At 41.5% G+C, this 18,803-nt stretch overlaps 1 protein-coding gene across 1 annotated transcript in view; it reads right to left on the minus strand.

The window, feature by feature from the left end:
• SLC10A6 (solute carrier family 10 member 6) overlaps positions 1–18,803 on the minus strand; it is a 24,652-nt gene extending 5,849 nt beyond the window's left edge. Inside the window, exons 1-4 of the mRNA XM_024574858.3 lie at positions 18,149–18,803; positions 4,314–4,432; positions 2,587–2,675; positions 53–228 (exon numbers count right to left, since the gene is read on the minus strand). Of these exons, the coding sequence (XP_024430626.2) occupies positions 53–228; positions 2,587–2,675; positions 4,314–4,432; positions 18,149–18,525 (761 nt within the window). The 5' untranslated portion in view covers positions 18,526–18,803. The remainder of the gene's footprint in view (positions 1–52; positions 229–2,586; positions 2,676–4,313; positions 4,433–18,148) is intronic.

Here is an 18,803-nt window from a genome sequence, read left to right on the forward strand (position 1 = left end):
CATGTGTTTAATTTATCCTTCTCAACAAAGGCTGTGGATGATTTAACTGTACCTCGGCCAAGAGTGGTGGGTAAGAAGTGCCAGAAGAAAGCCCGCAACATGGCCAATCGAAGGAAAGATGAAACTGATGGTCAGCAGGGTAGTGTCTGGATTCCAAGATTCTTTCGCCAGCACCAAACCAGCAACTGTGACCGCCAAAAGGAGGACCCCGCCAACAATGGCCCCAATCTAAAGCAAACCAATAAAATAAGTACAGATAAACATCATGGTCTTTATGTTCTGTGATGCAAAGTCCATCACCGCTCTAAAATCTTGGAATCTAGAAGTTTTAGAACAAAGAGAGGACTTAGAGACCACTGGATCCAATCTCATTTCACAGAAAATAAACCTGAGGTCAAACACGATCGAGTGACTTGGCCAAGCTAGAAACCGGTAAAGGTCAACACAAATCTAGGTCTTCTCATTTTACGACTGGTATCTTTTCTCTTCAAGCAGAGGATTTGGCCAGGAGGATTAGGTAGCATTTTTCTTGGATAGGATATTTGTAAAATAAGTGAAATCTGACAAGCATCCAACACCCTTACATACACCTGTTAGACACCTCGCTGGAAACTCTTATCTGAGATCTGCCCCACCTGACTATCCCCCTCACTTCCCACCAGCCCTTCAACCTCCAATGGCTTCTCACTACTTTGGTCCCTGCCCTTCTCACCTCCAAATGAAACTTACCCATTCTTCATTGGACAATCTGAGCTAATTAATGAATATGAGAGGTACCGACAATTACCCCTGTCCTCACCCAAGGGAATACTATCTCTTTCTTCTATTGCTTAGCAGAAACAAAAAATCAACAAAAAAAATTCCAGTGGTTTGAGTTTTAGATCAGATGAGAAAGAGGCAACACCTAGAATGTTTGGGGAGAATCAGGAACTTGGCAAGCTCCTATTCATGCCATGTAGACAGAAAATTATGCATCTAGTTATAGCATCAACTTTGATTTGAAATGATTCTGGGAGCAGAAGAAAGTAGTCCGGGTAACCAAAACAAAACAAAAACAACTCAATGTACCACAGATGTGTTCTGGGGGTAATTTCTGCTGCCCAGATACAGGGACAGACTGGGTTCCCGCCTCACAGGAAGATGCTGGAACACACAAAGAAGACTTCTGATTATAAAAATCCCTCTGCATCTTTCTACCCAAAAATGGATTTAAAAGTTTAAAATTCACCAAAAGCAATATCTTTAGAAAATGGATCAATCTAAAATTGAAGGAGGATTAAGAACAGAAATTGAGGATATACCAAAATAATGATTAAATTATCCTTTCTTTTTTCTAAGGTACTCTAGAATACTTATGCATATTATTAAATATTCTCTGCCACAGATCCCATGGAATAGCCAAAGGAAAGGGGTTTTAAACCTGCTCCTTACAGATAATAAAACTGACATTCAGAAAATGTATCTGATTTCTCCATTGAGTCTAACAGGCTATCAGAGGATCTGGAAACACCAAAAATAATGATTTTTTGTTGTTGTTAGATGCCCTTTAAGGAAAATAATCAAAGCTAGAGTACTTGAAAAGTAAGAGGTTCCCATGAACATATCTTCTTCTCTTGTTTTACAAACAAAATTGTGACTACAAACCACCACTTTGGAAATTTTCTCTGACTGAAATAACGAAGTTACTCATTTGTAGTCCAGAAGCACAACATGGAAGGCTTCCTCCAGCGTTCTTTGCCCAACTGCTCTGTCTGCTCCTCCCCCACAGCTTTCTCACATTCCTGTCTCCTTGGAGGAACAGTGGGAGTTGTTCAGTCTTGTCCCAAACAGAAAGCAGCACCCGTTTGTGCAGGGAAGTGGAGTGGCCATGTTCTGTCGGGTGGAGCCAAGCAGCAAGAGCTGAAACTGAACCAAACCATAAACCCCACACTCAAACAAACTCAGATGCATTTGCTGAACTTCCATCAGCCCCAAATGTTTATTTCTTTATAAATGTAAAAATAACTACAACATTTTTTTAAACTCTTCATGAAAGGAGCATATAATACAATCCTCTATCTTCTAAAACAATACATAATCGCAAAATTAGAAAGCAACCCAGGAGATTAACACTCTTTTTGAGACTGTCTTCTCTCCAGCCAGGTATTTTTAAAAGCCATTTAAAAATAAGACATAAGCCAGCCCTTCACCCTGCTCTTCCATGAAACCAGCTCTACTCCCTGAACACTGGGTGCCATTTCACGCACACCTGAACAGCTTTCACCTTGAGAGCACCGATGTGAAGCCTTGAAAATGGATGGACCCCGGTTTCTCTCCCACCCCACACAGGCTTTAGCTTTTCTGTCACCCCAGCAAGAGTCCCACAATTTCCAGGGTGTCATAAACCCCGGTTTATGGGTCCATGGGAGTGACAGTAAGGCCTAGAAAAGCAGAGGAAATGTGGCAGTTGGATCTAAAATGTAGGCCATGTAGGAAAATTGCTAGGTGTGGGCCTGTACTCGACTGGCTCATCTGTTCCAGTCATTGCCCCATCTGCCTGTCAGGTCTGAGTCTGCGGGTGTGCTCACTGCAGGTGGGGCTGCTTACCTTGAGGATGATTTTGGATTGTTTTGTCCACCTATGATTCACATAGACACCGAAGGCCACAGGAACGGTCAGACACAGAAGGGAAATTCCTGGACAGAAGAAAAATCTGTCAGAGGGTGCCCCCTCTCACCTTAACCGCCAGTCCTCAACAATTTCTACTTCAATTAGATAGAAGCTGTAATTCCAGCTGCACTCTTTCCTGTATCCACCTCCAATTTTTCTTTAATCTCTGGAGAACAGTTTTGAATGGTACAAGGCACTACTGAAAGCTGCTGTGCTTGGTCCCTCACTTCTCTGAGAATCCCTCTGACAATCACGTGGAATTCCAGAGACAACTGGAAATGGAAAGGTCAGAAAACAGGACACTGTGAGCTGCGATGTTTCTGTGTATGGGCTCACCCTCTACAACCACAGCTATTATTCCCTATGTGAAGCCAACGGTTCATTAGCTTCACAAAGTAGAAATACCTGTTTCAGACATTAAAAACAGCATTTGTTGGCCATACCAAAGCAATTTCTCATATTCTCCAAGTGTGGCTGGTAACCCAAAAGCAGGCAGGAAAAGAATGCCTTTTATGCAACGCCTGTGAATAAAGGCGTTGACGGCCTGTTCAGCGGAGCAGGGCTCGGCATCCACATGCGGACGTCCCGGCGCCGGTTTCCCCGGCGGGCCCAATGCCTGCGATACTGGCTCCAAAGCTGTATGAATTGCTCCTAATGCTTTGGGTTTTAATTATTTGTGAGGGCCTTTTAGAGTGTCCTCAAAACAGACTATATCAAGTAATTTACTGACCAGAAAAGGCTGCATGAGGTCGTGAAGGTTTTCCTCAAATTTTACAAATTGAATGGACTCCAGCCGTAACAGGAGACGGCTGGAGTCGTGGGTTGGAAACACAGCCCGCGGGCTGCGAGCCCTCCGGGTGCTTACTTGAGACTCCAGATTGACACGTCAGAGTTTTAAGAATCAAAGAACAAAGGTTCTACCAGTTCTCCAAAATCTCTGGCCAAACTAGAACTAGAACAGGCAGATAATTTCACCAAGTTTTTCTTCTGAGTCTAGTGAGTCCACAGAGATCTCTAGGAAAAGGGCAGAGCTGAGTAAGAAATAATATTCAGGAAAGCAGATAAAGAAAAAGGTGTGAGTAAAAGTTGTGACATGTAGATACACTTTAATAATCAATAGGCATCAGGGATGGGTGGGGTGGAAATGGAGACAACTGTACTTGAACAACAATAAAAAATAAAAACAATAATCGATAGGAATCATTTCTGTTGGTCAGGAGAGAAGTGAGGGCTCTTGGGTGATGTGAAAGGTGGAGCTGCGGGAACTGAGTCTCATTAGAGCCACTGTGGTCTAGTTAACCTTCTGGTCATAATGAGTCTAATTGCTTTATAGCAAGTTATATAGTATTGTTAAATAATAAAGTTTTTCTGGCTTTATTTTTAAAAGTGAACTCTTGTAGGAGTTAAGAGCTTGGACTTTGCAGTCAGATTCCTGAGTCAGAATTCTAGGTTTGCCCTTACCAGCTGCACAACCGTGGCCAAGTTATTTAACCTCTCTGATCCTGACAAGCCAGGAAATGGAACTAGTAATGGAATTGTAGGGTTAGAGAATTAAATCAGATAACATAAACACCCCTGCATAAAGGAGGCACAGAGTAAACAGCAGCCATTATTCTTAGTAGCACCATTCCTGTTCCTATTTCATTTCACAAGCTCATGCACACCTATGTTCTGATACGGAATGGTGAAATTCTGCTCGAGATTCCAGGACAAGGTGTAGAGATAGAGGCAGAGCGGCATCATTCCCAGGGCAGCCACTGTGGAGCAGGTCGTCATACTGATGCTGAAAGTAAAATTAAAATAACGTGTAAGAAGGAGAGTTCAAAACGGAGACGTTAGTCCCACGCCAAAAGCAATTCCCGGACACAACATCTTAGAGATGACGTGGGGTAACTCCCTTGAAGCTTACTCCTGTCTTGTTATTCAGTAAACGGTGGCTGCATTTGTGGTCTACGAAAAGATTTCCAGCAGTTTCTGACATCCGTCCATTAACCCTTATTTACTGGAGGATATACTTGTCCTAAACATATTGCTAGTGATAGCAATAAGGATTTTTTCCATAACCAGTTCTTTTTTATTGAGACACAATTTATAGATCATAAAATCCATCATTTTAAAGCATTTTTAGTATATTCACAAGATTGTGCAAAAATAACACCTATTTCCAGAATATTTTTATCAAAAAATAAATCAAACAAACAAAAAACGCACCCGACCCTGGCTAGCGTGGCTCAGTGGATTGAATGCCAACCTGCGAACCAAGAGGTTGCTGGTTCGATTCCCAGTCAGGGCACATGCCTGGGTGGTGGGCCAGGTCACCAGTAAGGGGCGTGGGAGAGGCAGCCACACACTGATGTTTCTCTCCCTCTCTGTCTCCCTCTCCCTCTTTCTGAAAGTAAATAAATTCTTAAAAAAAAACCCAAAACACCCCATTAGCAGTCACTCCCCATTCCCTTCTTTCCCCAAACCCTGGCAACCAATGATCAATCTACTTTCTGTCTTTATAGGATTGCCTATTCTGGACATTTTTTCATAAGTTCAATTATGTGTGTGTCTGGCTTCTTTCACATGGCAAGTTTTCAAGGTTCAGCCATGTTTTAACATGTATCAGTAGTTCAATCCTTTTATGACTGAATGTTATCTTGATTACTATAGTTTTATTATACTATTGAAATAAGTTATTGCTCCATAAATTTGCAATACATTGGTTTTATTTTTCCAAATATGTAAGGTCTTATTTTTTAGTCTTTACTTATTTTAGTTGGAGAAAAGCACTTGGTTACACATTAAAATACATAAGCATGGACGAGTATACAGAAAATACATAAACATGCATAATGAGAGACCAGGAACTGGGGAGCAGAGCTTTGGGAGGGCCCCCTGCTCTGACCTGGGAAGAGGGAGAAGAGCGCACGGCATAGGGAGCGCTCAGACAGAGGCATGGCAGAGACCCAGGAGGTACATGCCATGAAAGAGAAGAAACAAGATCTTCCAACTAAAGGCAAAATGCCAACAAGTGATCAGGGAGGATGAGAACCCAAGAAGTCTATTCAGTACCATCCAACTTTTCCCCAATTTTATGGGTCTCTACCCCAAATTGACCCTTTCCATCTCCCCCCCGATCACTAACTCCCCAAGTTGTTTTCTCTCCCTATCTGGGTGATGGAACCAGTGAAAGAACACATCCATAAAATTAGGGGAAGTGAGGTAAATGGAAATGAGATATCCTCCAGGCAAACTAAATATTTTATCTTGAAATTGCTGGAAAAATTACGCAATGTGTTTACACACGTACACACTGTTTATGGACACCATGAATGCTGCTCTACCTGATGAGCTGAGGCAAATAACACACCACACAACACAACCCAAAGGTAAAGTAAGACCTCATTCGCTTCAATACCAGGCCCCGAAAGTCTGCGAATGTTCCAATATTCGCTGTTTAAGTTCCCACGCCAGACTGCCTTACACATAGCATGGGCCCAGTCTGTTCCCATGGCATAGATGGCTGAGAAACTGGGAGGCAGAGCATCCCCCGCACACCAAGCAGAGAAAGGAGACCCTCTGCAGGGCTGAGGTAACGGAGGGCCCTCCAGCACTTCATCATCGGGCCTGTGGGTCACGTGTCATTCTTCCCCATAATATATCACAAACCTTTCCATCTAATTCCCCTGCTTATAAAACAACCTATGTTTACTTTGACATTTTCTATCCAAAGAATGTTTATTATACTCTCAGCCAAGCAGAATTTATTTTACTTCAATGATATTGAATATAATCCTTCTGTACTCTCATTTATGGCAGGTAAAAAGGCAAAATGATGCTCCTGGAGAGAGTTGGCAATAGTTAGCAAAATTATACATGCATTTGCCCTTCCAGCCAGCAACTGCTTGTCTGGGTACCTATCCTAAAGATGCACTGTCAAAACTATAAGTTATAAGGTACATATTCAACATATCTTGTTACCCAGCGGTCTCTGGGCAGCCGCATTCCAGAGAGTGAAACCAGAAACTGCAAGGCGCCTTGAAGCTTCTACCTGGAAGACACACGGTGTTGCACTTGGGAACAAATGCAAATATTTTCTTCTGGGGGGTTTCCCTAACCCCCAGAAGGGCAGACCAACCTTATTACATTGCAAAGGAAGATACATGTGAGAATGGAAGGACTTTTGGCCATACTTTGCAATCTATCATAAATACTGAAATATTTACAGGTAAAGTAATAGCTGGAGTTTGCCTCAAAATAACCCATTGGGTGACAGGGGAGATGATATGAGTTGATCAGATAGACGTTGGTAACTGCTGAAGCTGGGTGAAGTATATAGGGGGTTCACTATGCTAATCTGTCTACTTTTATATGTATTTGAAGTTTTCTATAATAAAAATAAATGTCACTTGTAGGGAACAGTGCAGTGTTGCTACCAATCTGGGCAGGTGAGGTTTTCTCTGTCATATCTTACTGGGGTGAGCTTTGCCCTGCATCTAGCATCATGCACACACTGCACAGGGGCATCTGAAGCAGTTCCTGGCTGACCCTGGCCAATCCCGGCCAGCCATGGGCTGCCCGCCCTCAGCGCTGCTGTGTACTGCCTATCTGCTCTCCGAGTGTTCACTCTTGGGGGATGGCCACCATCGCCCTCCGGACACATTTTCATCACATTACCTCACGTGCTGCACACACACTGTACTCTGCACGAGAGCTGTGTGCCTGTTGACGTGACCCAGACTGTGATCTATAGAGGGCCAGGGCCTTAGTGACCTCCCCAGCCCTAGGAACCTGGCACAGCCTCCTACTACAAAGAACTGAAGCAGCTCATTTCATCCTCGCTGGATAAACACACGGATCGAAGGATGAACCAGAATGCCAATACACGGGTACCAGGAAAATGTTCTCTCTGCCTCTTCCATGGGTCATATGACTGCAGCTGAGTCTTGAAAATCTTCGTGACATGACCCCTTTACACTGAACTCAGTGGTAGTCACCTCTATTGCAATCCAGAGGGACACAGGCTTTCTGTTGAAACATAACTAAAATCTTGCTCTTCCAAGTACAAATGTGAGTAACATTTTAAGGAGCAACTTTTCAGAAGTCCAAACTTAGATAATTTGCAATTATTTGTATACATTCCTTCCCCTCTTTTATTTTTCCATTAAGAAGTCCTGTTTCATACATGTTTGTTCAATGAATAGAGATTTACTCCTTTTTTTTTTTTCCTTTCTGAAGTAATCAAACAATACACATCACTCTGCAACTCAGTTACTTTTTTTTAGCCTCCTCTTCTTAATATCACAGATGTCCTTTCAGGACAACACATATAGCTTAAGCTCATTATTTTAAAAAGTTGCACAGCACACCATAATATAAATATGCCATAATTTCTTCAGTCACCTTGTTAATGATGAATAAATTTCTTTGAGAGCTTTTCTACTATAAACAATATTGTAATAAACATTCTTTTACATATTTCATTTGAAAGTATTCTTTGATTTCTGTGGAATAGATTTCCAAAATTGGAATTGCTATGTCAAAATTCTGTTTTTTATTATATGATAGTACCAGATTATTTTCCAAAAAGACTGTTGCATTTCACAATCTTGCCTACACTGGATGTGACCAATTCCTTTTAATTCTAATAAGAATACTCGTATGCAAAAATGCATTTTGCTGTTATTTTGTTACACACAGTCTCAACGAAGTCATGTTTCCGTTCATGTTTGCTGGCCTCTTAGGAGGTCCTCTCTAAACAGTCTTGCTGACTTCTTGGTCGAAATGGAGACATAGGGTGACACACTTTGCCTCCTTGCACAACCATAAGAAGAATTACAACTAACCTCAAAACACAAATCACCCAGAACTGCTAGAAAATCTACCTGCATGGAAATCCAACAACCAGGGATTTAAACAAGCCATATTCATCCAGATGGGTAGAGGGGGCAGAGATGGGAAGCTGGGGCAGGAAGGACACAGTGTGGCGGTGGCAAGGTGGTGGGGGCAAGGTGGCAGCCGCAGTGGCCGGCAGAACAGGTGGTCCCACATGCATGTGTGGTGGATAAAAATCAGGAGGGCTAACTTGGGAGTAAGCGATCCGAGCCCCAGGCCAGACCACACAGCCCAGGGGTCCAGCACCAGGAAATAAAGCCTCATAACTTCTGGCTGTAAAAACCAGTGGGGGTTGGGGTGGCAGAATAAACTGCCAGTCTCTCAGGAGACCATTTAAAGGGCCCACACAATCCTAGAGCATATGCAAACCCACCCACTCTGGGAACCACCACCGGGGGCAGCAGCTGAAGGGGTGCCAGTTGCATACAAGAAGGGGATGAAGTGACGGAAACAGAGCAAGTGCTGAGCAAGCCTCCAGCAGCCAGGCAGTAACATTGTGCCCCTGCAAGTCCTCCTTCCACACAGAGATACAAAGTGGTGAAGCAGCTTGCGCCACCCTGGCAAATACCTAAGCCTTACAACTTAACAGGCATGCTAAGACAGGGAGTCAAAGCAATTCTACCTAATACAAAGAAACAAACACAGGGAGGCTGCCAAATTGAAGAGACAAGGAAATATGGCCCAAATGAAAGAACAGAATGAAACCCCAGAAAAAGAACCAAGCAAAACAAAGATAGCCAACCTATGACTTCTAAGAACTGGTGATCAGGATGCTCAGAGAACTCATTGAGTATGGCAAAAGCATAAGAGAAGAAATGAAGGTTACACTAAGTAAAATAAAGAAAAATCCGCAGGGAACAACAGTGAATGGAAGGAAGCTAGGGTTCAAATCGACAATTTGTAACATGAGGGAGAAATAAACAATCAACCAGAACAGAATGAAGAAACAAGAATTTAAAAAAAAAAATGAGGAGAGAATAAGAAAACTTTCGGACATCTCCAAAAGTGTCAACATCTGAATCATAGAGATGCTGGAAGGAGAAGAGGAAGAGCAAGAAATTAAAAATATTTTTGAAAAAATAATGAACGAAAACTTCCCTAATTTGGCAAAGGAAACAGACATACAAGTCCAAGAAGCACAGAGAGTCCCAAAAAAGTTGGACTCAAAGAGGAACACGCCCAAACACATCATAATTAAAATACAAACACAAAATAATTAAAAACAAATTAACTGGAGAGCATTATGCTAAGTGAAATAAGTCAGGTGGTGAGGGACAAATACCATATGATCTCACCTTTAACTGGAACATAATCAACAGAAGAAAAAAGGAAACAAAATGTAACCAGAAGCATTGAAGTTAAGAACAATGTAACAATAGCCAGAGGGGAGGGGGGAAGGGCTAGTGGAGAGAAGGGTTTTCAGGAACTACTATAAAGGACACCTGGACAAAACCAAGGGAGAGGGTGGGAGCAGGGGAGGGAGGTGGGCTTGGCTGGGGTGTGGGGAGGGGTGGGGAGAAAATGCAGACAACTGTAATTGAACAACAATAACATAATTTTAAAATTTTTTAAAAAACACAAACTAATTAAAGTTTAAAGCTAAAGAGAGAATCTGAAAAGCAGAGAGTTACCTACAGAGGAGTTCCCATAAGACTATGAACTGATTTCTCAAAAGAAACTTTGCAGATTAGAAGGGACTGGCAAGAAGTATTCAAAGTGACGAAAGGTGAAGACCTACAACCTAAATCACTCTGTCCAGCAAAGCCATCATTTAGAATGGAGGGGCAGGTAAAGTGTTTCCCAGACAAGTAAATCTAAAGGAGTTCATCATCACCAACCCATTATTATATGAAATGTTGAAGGGACTTATTTAAGAAAAGATCAAAACTATGAACAATAAAATAACAACAAACTCACAACTATCAACAACTGAATCTAAAAAACAAACTCAGCAAACAACTAGAACAGGAACAGAATCATAGGTATGGAGATCATTTGGAGGATTATCAGCTGGGACAGGGAAGAGGGAGAATGGGGGAAAAGGTACAGGGATTAAGAAGCATAATTGGTAGGTACAAAATAGACAGGGGAATGTTAAGAATAGTATAGGAAATGGGGAAGCCAAAGAACTTATATGCACAACCCATGGACATGAACTAAGACAGGGGGGTTGCTGGAGGGAAGGGGGATCCTGGGTGGAAGTGGGCAAAGGCTGAAAATATTGGGACAACTGTAACAGCATAATCAAGAAAATATACTTTAAAAAACAGTCTTGCCCTGGCTGGTGTGGCTCAGTGGATTGAGGGCAGACCTGGGAACCAAAGGGTCACCAGTTCGATTCCCAGTCAGGGCACATGCCTGGGTTGCAGGCCAGGTCCCCAGTGGGGGGCACATAAGAGGCAACCACACAGTGATGTTTCTCTCCCTCTCTCTCTCTCCTTCTCTCCCCCTCTCTTTAAAAATAAATAAATAAAATCTTTAAAAAAAAACAGTCTTGCTTGTCTATTTTTTTTTTCTTTTCTCAACTTATAGAAGCTCTTTTAAAATTAGGGTACATATTATCATGTGTAATACGAATATCTTTTCCACACTTCTTGTATATTATTATAAATTTCAGAAACTTATATGAAGTCACATGGGTTTACTATGACTTTTGCCATAATAAACAACACTGAGACAGTCAAATTGGCCCATTTTTTATGGCTTCTGACTCTTGTCTTGTTAAAGATTTCCCTGTATCCTAAGGTTATTCAAATATTGCCCCCACTTTTTACTTTTTTATAGGTTGATACTTTTATATTTATATTTTTAACTCATCTAAAACATGTATTACATGTGGCATAAGGTGTGAAGTTAATCTATCATTTTCTGTAATGAGAAGCAAGTGTGCCAATACTCTTTAGTAAATAGACAATTTTCCACTAACTTTTCCACTTCCACTAAGTGCCAACCTCATTAGGCATTAAATGTTCAAGTTCATTCAAAATGTTCTCTTTTACTTAATACCAAATTGTTTAAATTCCAATGTTTTATATAACTTTTTCTCTTCAAACTTTTCTTAGCAGATCTAGCATATGTTTTATTCCATATGAAATTTAAAATCATTTTATCGTATTAATAATGCTTACTTGGAGCAAAGAGGACTTCCTAGCTAGATAGCAGATAAGGAAGAAAAGCAGTTCTCAAACCTCTGTGCTCATGAAGACTGCATGGCTGGGAAGAATGTGTCCGGGAAGCGTTTGTAAATTCTTACTCTGACAATGCTGCATTCCTTGGCTCTTCATTTAACCAAGTCTTGCAAAGAATTCCCTATTACATCATTTTACTCTTGAACTTTTAGAGAACTTGCACAGCGTTCTCCCCCAACATGGCTTTGGCTCAGATACAGGAAGGTAAGATTCATGACTGTGGAAAGTGTGAGATTTCCATCAGACTGACTCTACATCCTTGGTTACGTAGGCTACCACCTCCATCCGTATACAGTTGTTTGAGCCCATGATGCTCACGGGAACAGGCAAAGACGTGACAGATGATCCCGGTGCTCTGCCAACTGTTATAAATGACAACAAAACTGGAAAAGCACACAGTGGACAAGTGTGAGTGCAATGGAAGGTCCCATCTTTCGTTTTGCTGCCATGAATTTCCAACATAGTATAAACAGAGGACACAATGACCTGGGTTTCTCGGCTGTTCACATATCAATTGTTGGAAAAATCTGACTTTGATATAGCACAATTCCACTTCCATTAAGAATGTCATCACCATTCCCCCAAAATTATAGAGAATAAATAATGAGACAGACTCTGCAAATCTGGACAAATTAATCCTGAACCTCCTTTAAAACATGGAAATTGTGTGTGTGTATATGTATAAGTTTTTATATATAATATATATATACACACATACATTATGTTAAAATGTAGTGTCAATACATATACCACTTTGCAACAGGGGCTTAAATTATTAAGATGTTTTAGTTTTAAACCAATAAAATCAGAAAGTCTGAACTTTAAAAACTATGAAAGTACACACTTATTTCCCCACTAAAAAAAATAATAATAATTATCTGGGTAGCAGATGGAAATGGGATATGCTATAAGATCAGGTCAACAGACCTGGCCCTAGAAAAGAGTTATAAAGGCCAGGTTTTCCATCCCCAAACATACGTTGTTACTCCTGTCTGTTTCCTCCGAATAACAGTAACTAGCATTTATTGAACACTAACTGCTAAGTATCACACCTCCTGCTCTTAGATACATTTTCTCTTTTCATATATACAATAACGCTATGTGTAGGTATTGTTTCCATTGAACAGACCAGGAAATTAAGGTACAGAGAGTTACAGAAACTTACATAAAGTTGCATGGATTCAATCTAAGTTCTATCTCTTAAAATGATCTTCAGTTCTCCACCAGAACACATCAGACAAACCTGACGAATCTGAGGTCCTGTTTCCAGAGTCTCTGCTGAAGAACCAAAAGCATCTTTAAAGTTCAAAGGTCAGTGAACCCCTCTGGCTCCACCTCCACCAGTGGTCAGAATCCTTTCTCTGTAGCTGAGGACACAAATACATCCGCAGGCGAAAAATGGACCTCATATACCAAACGTCATCAAACTAAAGGCATGGGAGCGGTCTTAAGTTGCACCAGTAAACTCATTTCATGTCGAGAGGAGTTTTCATAGCACACACAGGCAGGCAGAAACTTCCCTTCAGTCCTTCACTCAATGTTGTGCAGCACCTACCACCACCGGCTGCCACTGAGCAAGCAGAGGTGAGCAAGCCCTCAAGGACCTTACAGACCCAGTGGGGGAGGCAGATAAGCAGCCCAACTGTTGCAAGGCTTTCCGATAGATGACAAGAAAAAATTACATATTTGGCATTATGGGGATGGAGAGAAGAGGCATCTCTGTCAAATATTTTCAGGAGAAACATTCAAAATGAGGATGGGAGATGGGAACTCTTAAACTTTACAATTTGCTTTTCTTTTCCTATTGTCACAAGATACTTAAAACTTAACACTTCTGGTTGATACCTAAAAGAATTGAAGGCAGGACTCCAACATATATTTACACTCCCAAGTTCATAGCAGCATTAGTCACAATGGCCAGAAGGTGGAAACAACCCAAGTGTCCACGGAAGGAAGAATGGGCAACAAAATGTGACACACACATACAGTGATTATTCCGTCTCTTAAGTAAAGGAAATTCTGACATGCAACAACGTTGATGCATTCTGAAGACATTATGCATGCTAAGTGAAATGAGCTGGACACAAAAAGACAAATACTTTATGATTTCACTTACAGAAGACACCTAGAGTAGTCAAATTCATAGAGACAGTAAGTAGAATGGTGGGTGCCAGCAGCTGAAGGCAAGGGGGAGTTATTGTTTAATGAATAGAGTTTCAGTTTGGGAAGATGAAAAGGTTCTAGAGATGGATGGTGGTGATGATTGAGCAAATGTGTGAATGTACTTAATGCCCTTGAACTATGCATTTAAAAATGTTAAAATAGTAAATTTTATGTATGTACATTTTACCATCAGAGGAAAAAAAAAATGGCCTCAGACAGTCTAACCCACGGATTCACAAAGGAGATAACTGGCATCCAGAGAAGGAAATTGCTCAAAGGCACACAGCTCTTCAGGCAGAGACTAAAACCCAGACCCCTACGCCGGTGCTCTCTTGCCTGCCCCACATACAAATAACGACTCATACAGCATTTTGTGCCAGGTGAGATTCTAAGCACTTTACATATATTAACTCACTCAATCCTCACAACAACCCACAAGGTAGGTTATGTTTCTCCCTATTTGAAGTGAGGAAACTGAGGCATAAAGAATTTATATAATCTACCAAGAAGACCCAGTTAGTAAGTGACAAATCTACTTACTGGTTCCAGAGTGGTGCACTTAACTACTACACCGTACTGCCAGACCTTAGTTTCCATGTCCTGCCCTCAAAGGCAAGAATTCTGTCCATCCTTGTAGATTGCAAAAATGTTCCCAAATGTTCACCCCTCTCTTTCTTATCCATACCTTCTGCAGTGTGGCTTTGCGGCTGGCCCCATCAAGAGGCAGAATCTACCATACTCCTCCATTTCTTGAATCTGGGCTGGCTGTGAAATTTGCATTGGTCAGTGGAATGCAATGAAAGTAATGATACACTGGTTTCAAGCCCAGGTCTCCAGAGGTCTTGTAAGCTTCTTCTTTCCGAACCCCACCACTGTTACGTGACTAGGTCTAGGTTAGCCTGCTGGAGAATGAGACACCACTTGGAGGAGAGCCCAGATGTCCCAGCTGAGGCCAGCTAAGACCAGTCTACATTTAACCAGTCCACAAATATGTGAGAGAGCCCAGCAAGATCAGCTGAGCTCAGTCCAGGGGCAGGATAATTTCTTAGGTTGCCCATATATATGGGCCAATTGCTTTCTGGGACAGTTATAATGAAGGAAAAGATTTGACTTGGGATAGAATCAGGCCAGTTGGCTTTCCAGACTGCGGGAACAACATGGGCAAAAAGAAAGTTGGAAAAGTGTGCAGTGTGTTTGGAGAACAGTGAGTAGCCCATTAAACTTAGACCAGTTGTGCCTAAAGGGTCAATGGGAAATAAACTTTGAGAATTGGGTTAGACCTGGCTTAGTTTCTCCCCAGTTTAGTAGGTGTTGAGAAGCCTTTATATGTATCACATTGTTCATTTTCTCCTTACAGTACCACAAAGAAAGTACTATAGCTTAGAGTTACGGAAAAGAGGTCCCAAGTCAGGATTTAAATCGGAGACCAGAGCCTGCCTTATTCACCTACTACAAACCATGATGGAGACACTGACGGTGGAGAGGACATTGTAAAGATACTGCAACCGCCAAGAAAGAAATTGTGAGGGCCTGACCTGAGGTGATGGCAGTGGGAAGAGATGGAAAATAATAGCTGTGAGTGACATGCAAGAGGGTGGGCCACAGGACTAGACAGCAGACTAAGTGACCAAGGTCAAGAATGAAGGGAGTCACAGGAGAATGCTAAGATGACGAGCCCAGGCAACCGGGAAAATGATTGGTGTCATGATCAGATACTCAAGAGTGCAGAAACTGGTTCAAACTTGTTGCTTCTGAAATGCCCTGCATGGGGAGAACGCCTGGCGAACTGCGAGTCGCTTAAATGAACACAGAGTTAAGGCATGAGAAACGTGTCTGGCGTCATCTACAGCGAACCGGATCTCAACTTCCTCATTTGTAAATGAAGTTCTAACGGCTGAATTTCATCCAGCATGCAAAACAGAATTTCTGTCTATAACCATACGTTGAGTTTTGCTGAAAAGTTATTTTTCTTGGTAATCAAGTGGAAAGAAACATAATGAATTTCGATGTTATTTCATTTAGTAACACTAAATTTTCTCCTTTTTGCAATTTTGCTGAGATTTAAGATTTTATTACTCATATCTATAAGCTTTTGAAAATCTAATATTTAGTCTCCATTTTAAAATATTGTTTCTTACAGGGTTGGGTTTTTTTTGCTTGTTTTTGTTTTGTTTTGAGACTCAAAATCAAAATTTTAAAGAATGATACAGTAGAATGAAATATTTATTTCATACCCACTATGTGCCTGGCATTATGCATATATTTTTCCCCTTAAAATATAGCATTATGAGGAATAAGTAACTTTAACCTTATTTTTAAAATGACGATATGAGGCTTATAGGTTAAATAATTTGATCAAAGTTAAAGCTAATTAAGAGAAGTAAAATGAGCATTATCTTTTATAGACTTCCTATTCTTTGGTGTTTTTATTACAATGTTGGTTAATAAAGAAATGAAGGTAATAAATGCTCTCTTTCCAGAGCAGAAGTGGTTGAGAACACTGGTAAGACTGACCTGCCCATTCGGAACAGAAGATCTCGTGTGTTAGCAAGTGGCATGGAAGGAAGAACCTTACATGGAAGAAACTACACCCTGACGAGAAACAGATGTGAAGTCAAATCTGCATTCTGCCATCCTCGTTCGTAGCATTTGGCAACCATTTACCCCACCTGAGTCGTACTTTTCTCAACTATAAAATTCAACATAATAAAAGGTCATGGACCAGGTTATTATGAGAGCCAAGAAGAGAAAGGGGTTAATGATGAGAACTCACGTTGTCTTGAAGAGAGATGATGACTTGTAAAAAAAGAGAGAGAGTAAGAGAACACATACATGAAAGCATCTACCGCATGCCTACCAAGCTACTCAATAATGTTTCCTTTTTCTCTCCAAAAACGTTAAGATCCCAGAATTTATGGATGACATACAGACTTTGTATAAAGAACATTTATCATGTCCCAATCATATTAATGATCATCTTTATTGAATTTGAATTAGCAACACATATCTGTGGGGCTTATTTTTAATTAGCAATGTATCAAGTGATTCTTTTCAAATCTGTGATAAGTAGGTAACTAAAAACATTGCTGTATTAAAACTGATTGTTGGTCTGCACCCATTAACATTTATAGGTGAAATATGCTCCATGTGTTCCACACTCAGCACATGCGGGGAACTGGAAACCCGGACCTGCAGCTGACTCACCAACGTCAACTCGCTGCCCAAGCACAGTCAGCACCTCTGATTCACTCATTCAGTGAATAATTAATCTCAGCTAAATGACATCAAACAAAGTTTTAAATTTATAAGTAGTTCTCTCCCTGGGCAGGACATAAAACAGTTTGTTCCTCAGTAAGCAAAGAATCTAGAAAGACCACTGTTTTTAGCTCTTTCATTTTTCCAACTGTGACTCCTCTATTCTTTCCTAAATGCTCTTTTGTTCCCATCACAACATGTGGTTAATTTACCCTCATTAACACATAAATGAGTGATAAAGCCTAAAGTCTCCTAGAGGTATTTGTCTATGCCATAATTGGGAATACGGTCACTGGCTTAAATAAAAGGAATGAGAGTCTTCTCATGAATGTTAAGGATGTGAAAAGTAACAAGAAAGAAAGTTTTTAGTCATAAGTTTTTATGTTGCTCTTCAAGTCAACTCAATAGGCTACCACTGGCACTTGAAACAGGATATGTCAATCACATAACCCTAAACCCCTTCATTCAGTCCCCAAAAACACAGATTTCATGACCTAGGTGTGCAGGCAATACTTGCTGATTAGAGCTACAAGCGCCTCACTCTGGGTATGCCTCTGCCACCACCACCATCATCACCACCACCACCACCATCACCACCACCACCATCACCACCATCACCACCATCACCACGACCTCTTCCAAACCACTGTTGTTGGCTTCCGGGGATTCTCAGCCTATGTCCTGGGAGATTATGAAACCTGTTGTTAAAGCTGCTAGTGAGGGTGAGAATGAGTTCGTGCCTAGGAAGGGCTATTGGGTGAGGAAGGGACATGCTTCCACTATTACATATAACCCAAACCCCACCACTCGGAAAAGTAGTTGCCAGTCAGAGGTCAATCACAGCAAAGTCAATTTTAAGCTCAGAAAGGAAAGTCCTTCCAGGACTGAACAAGTCTCTATTTCCTACTCGATTCTCCACGTAAAAATTGGCCAAGCTTTTAACACGAAAAATGTCAGTTACCTCCCACTCCCAGGCAAAGTGCTATCGGGGAAGACTGAGCAGTGTAACTTACCTGAGATCCATATCTCCTTCAACCCAGAAGGTGAAGATGTTCGAGATGGTTCCCCCTGGGCAACACCCCATGATGAGAACAGCAATGGCTTGGACGGGCTTCAGAGCGAAGCTGGTGGCCAGAAGATAAGCTATAAGAGGCATGAGCCCAAACTGGCAGAGCAGTCCCACAGCAATGCCCCAGGGTCTCTTGATGTGCAACCACAGCTTCCTGATCTCCACAGAGCACCCCAGCGAGAACATGAGCAGGCCCATCATCAAGGCTGACACCACTGCAAAAACAAGTTCCAGGTTCCCAGGTGCCAGCAGCCCCACCGGCTGCTCCTCCTCTGAACTGTTGGCAGGGCAGGCGGAGCTGCTGGAACAATTCGCTTCCATCTCCTCATCTTCTTAGGGCAGCATTACAAATGAACATCTGCCGAGACGGCTGGGCAGGTCTATCCTGCCACATTTTGTAATAATGCAACAAAGTCACGCGTGGAGAATCATTCCAATAACTATCGGCCAGCCAGATGATTCATCCTCATCTGATCAATTTCTTTACGACTGGCATTATAAAAGCAATTACCATGGTCACGATGTGTATAATAAACTGCATGTGGTAAGTAAGGCTTTCCACTTCTGTTCTTCCTCACCACTGAATATGAAAGTGAAAT

This window comes from Desmodus rotundus, chromosome 4 (genome assembly GCF_022682495.2).
Source record: "Desmodus rotundus isolate HL8 chromosome 4, HLdesRot8A.1, whole genome shotgun sequence".
Lineage (NCBI taxonomy): Eukaryota > Metazoa > Chordata > Mammalia > Chiroptera > Phyllostomidae > Desmodus > Desmodus rotundus.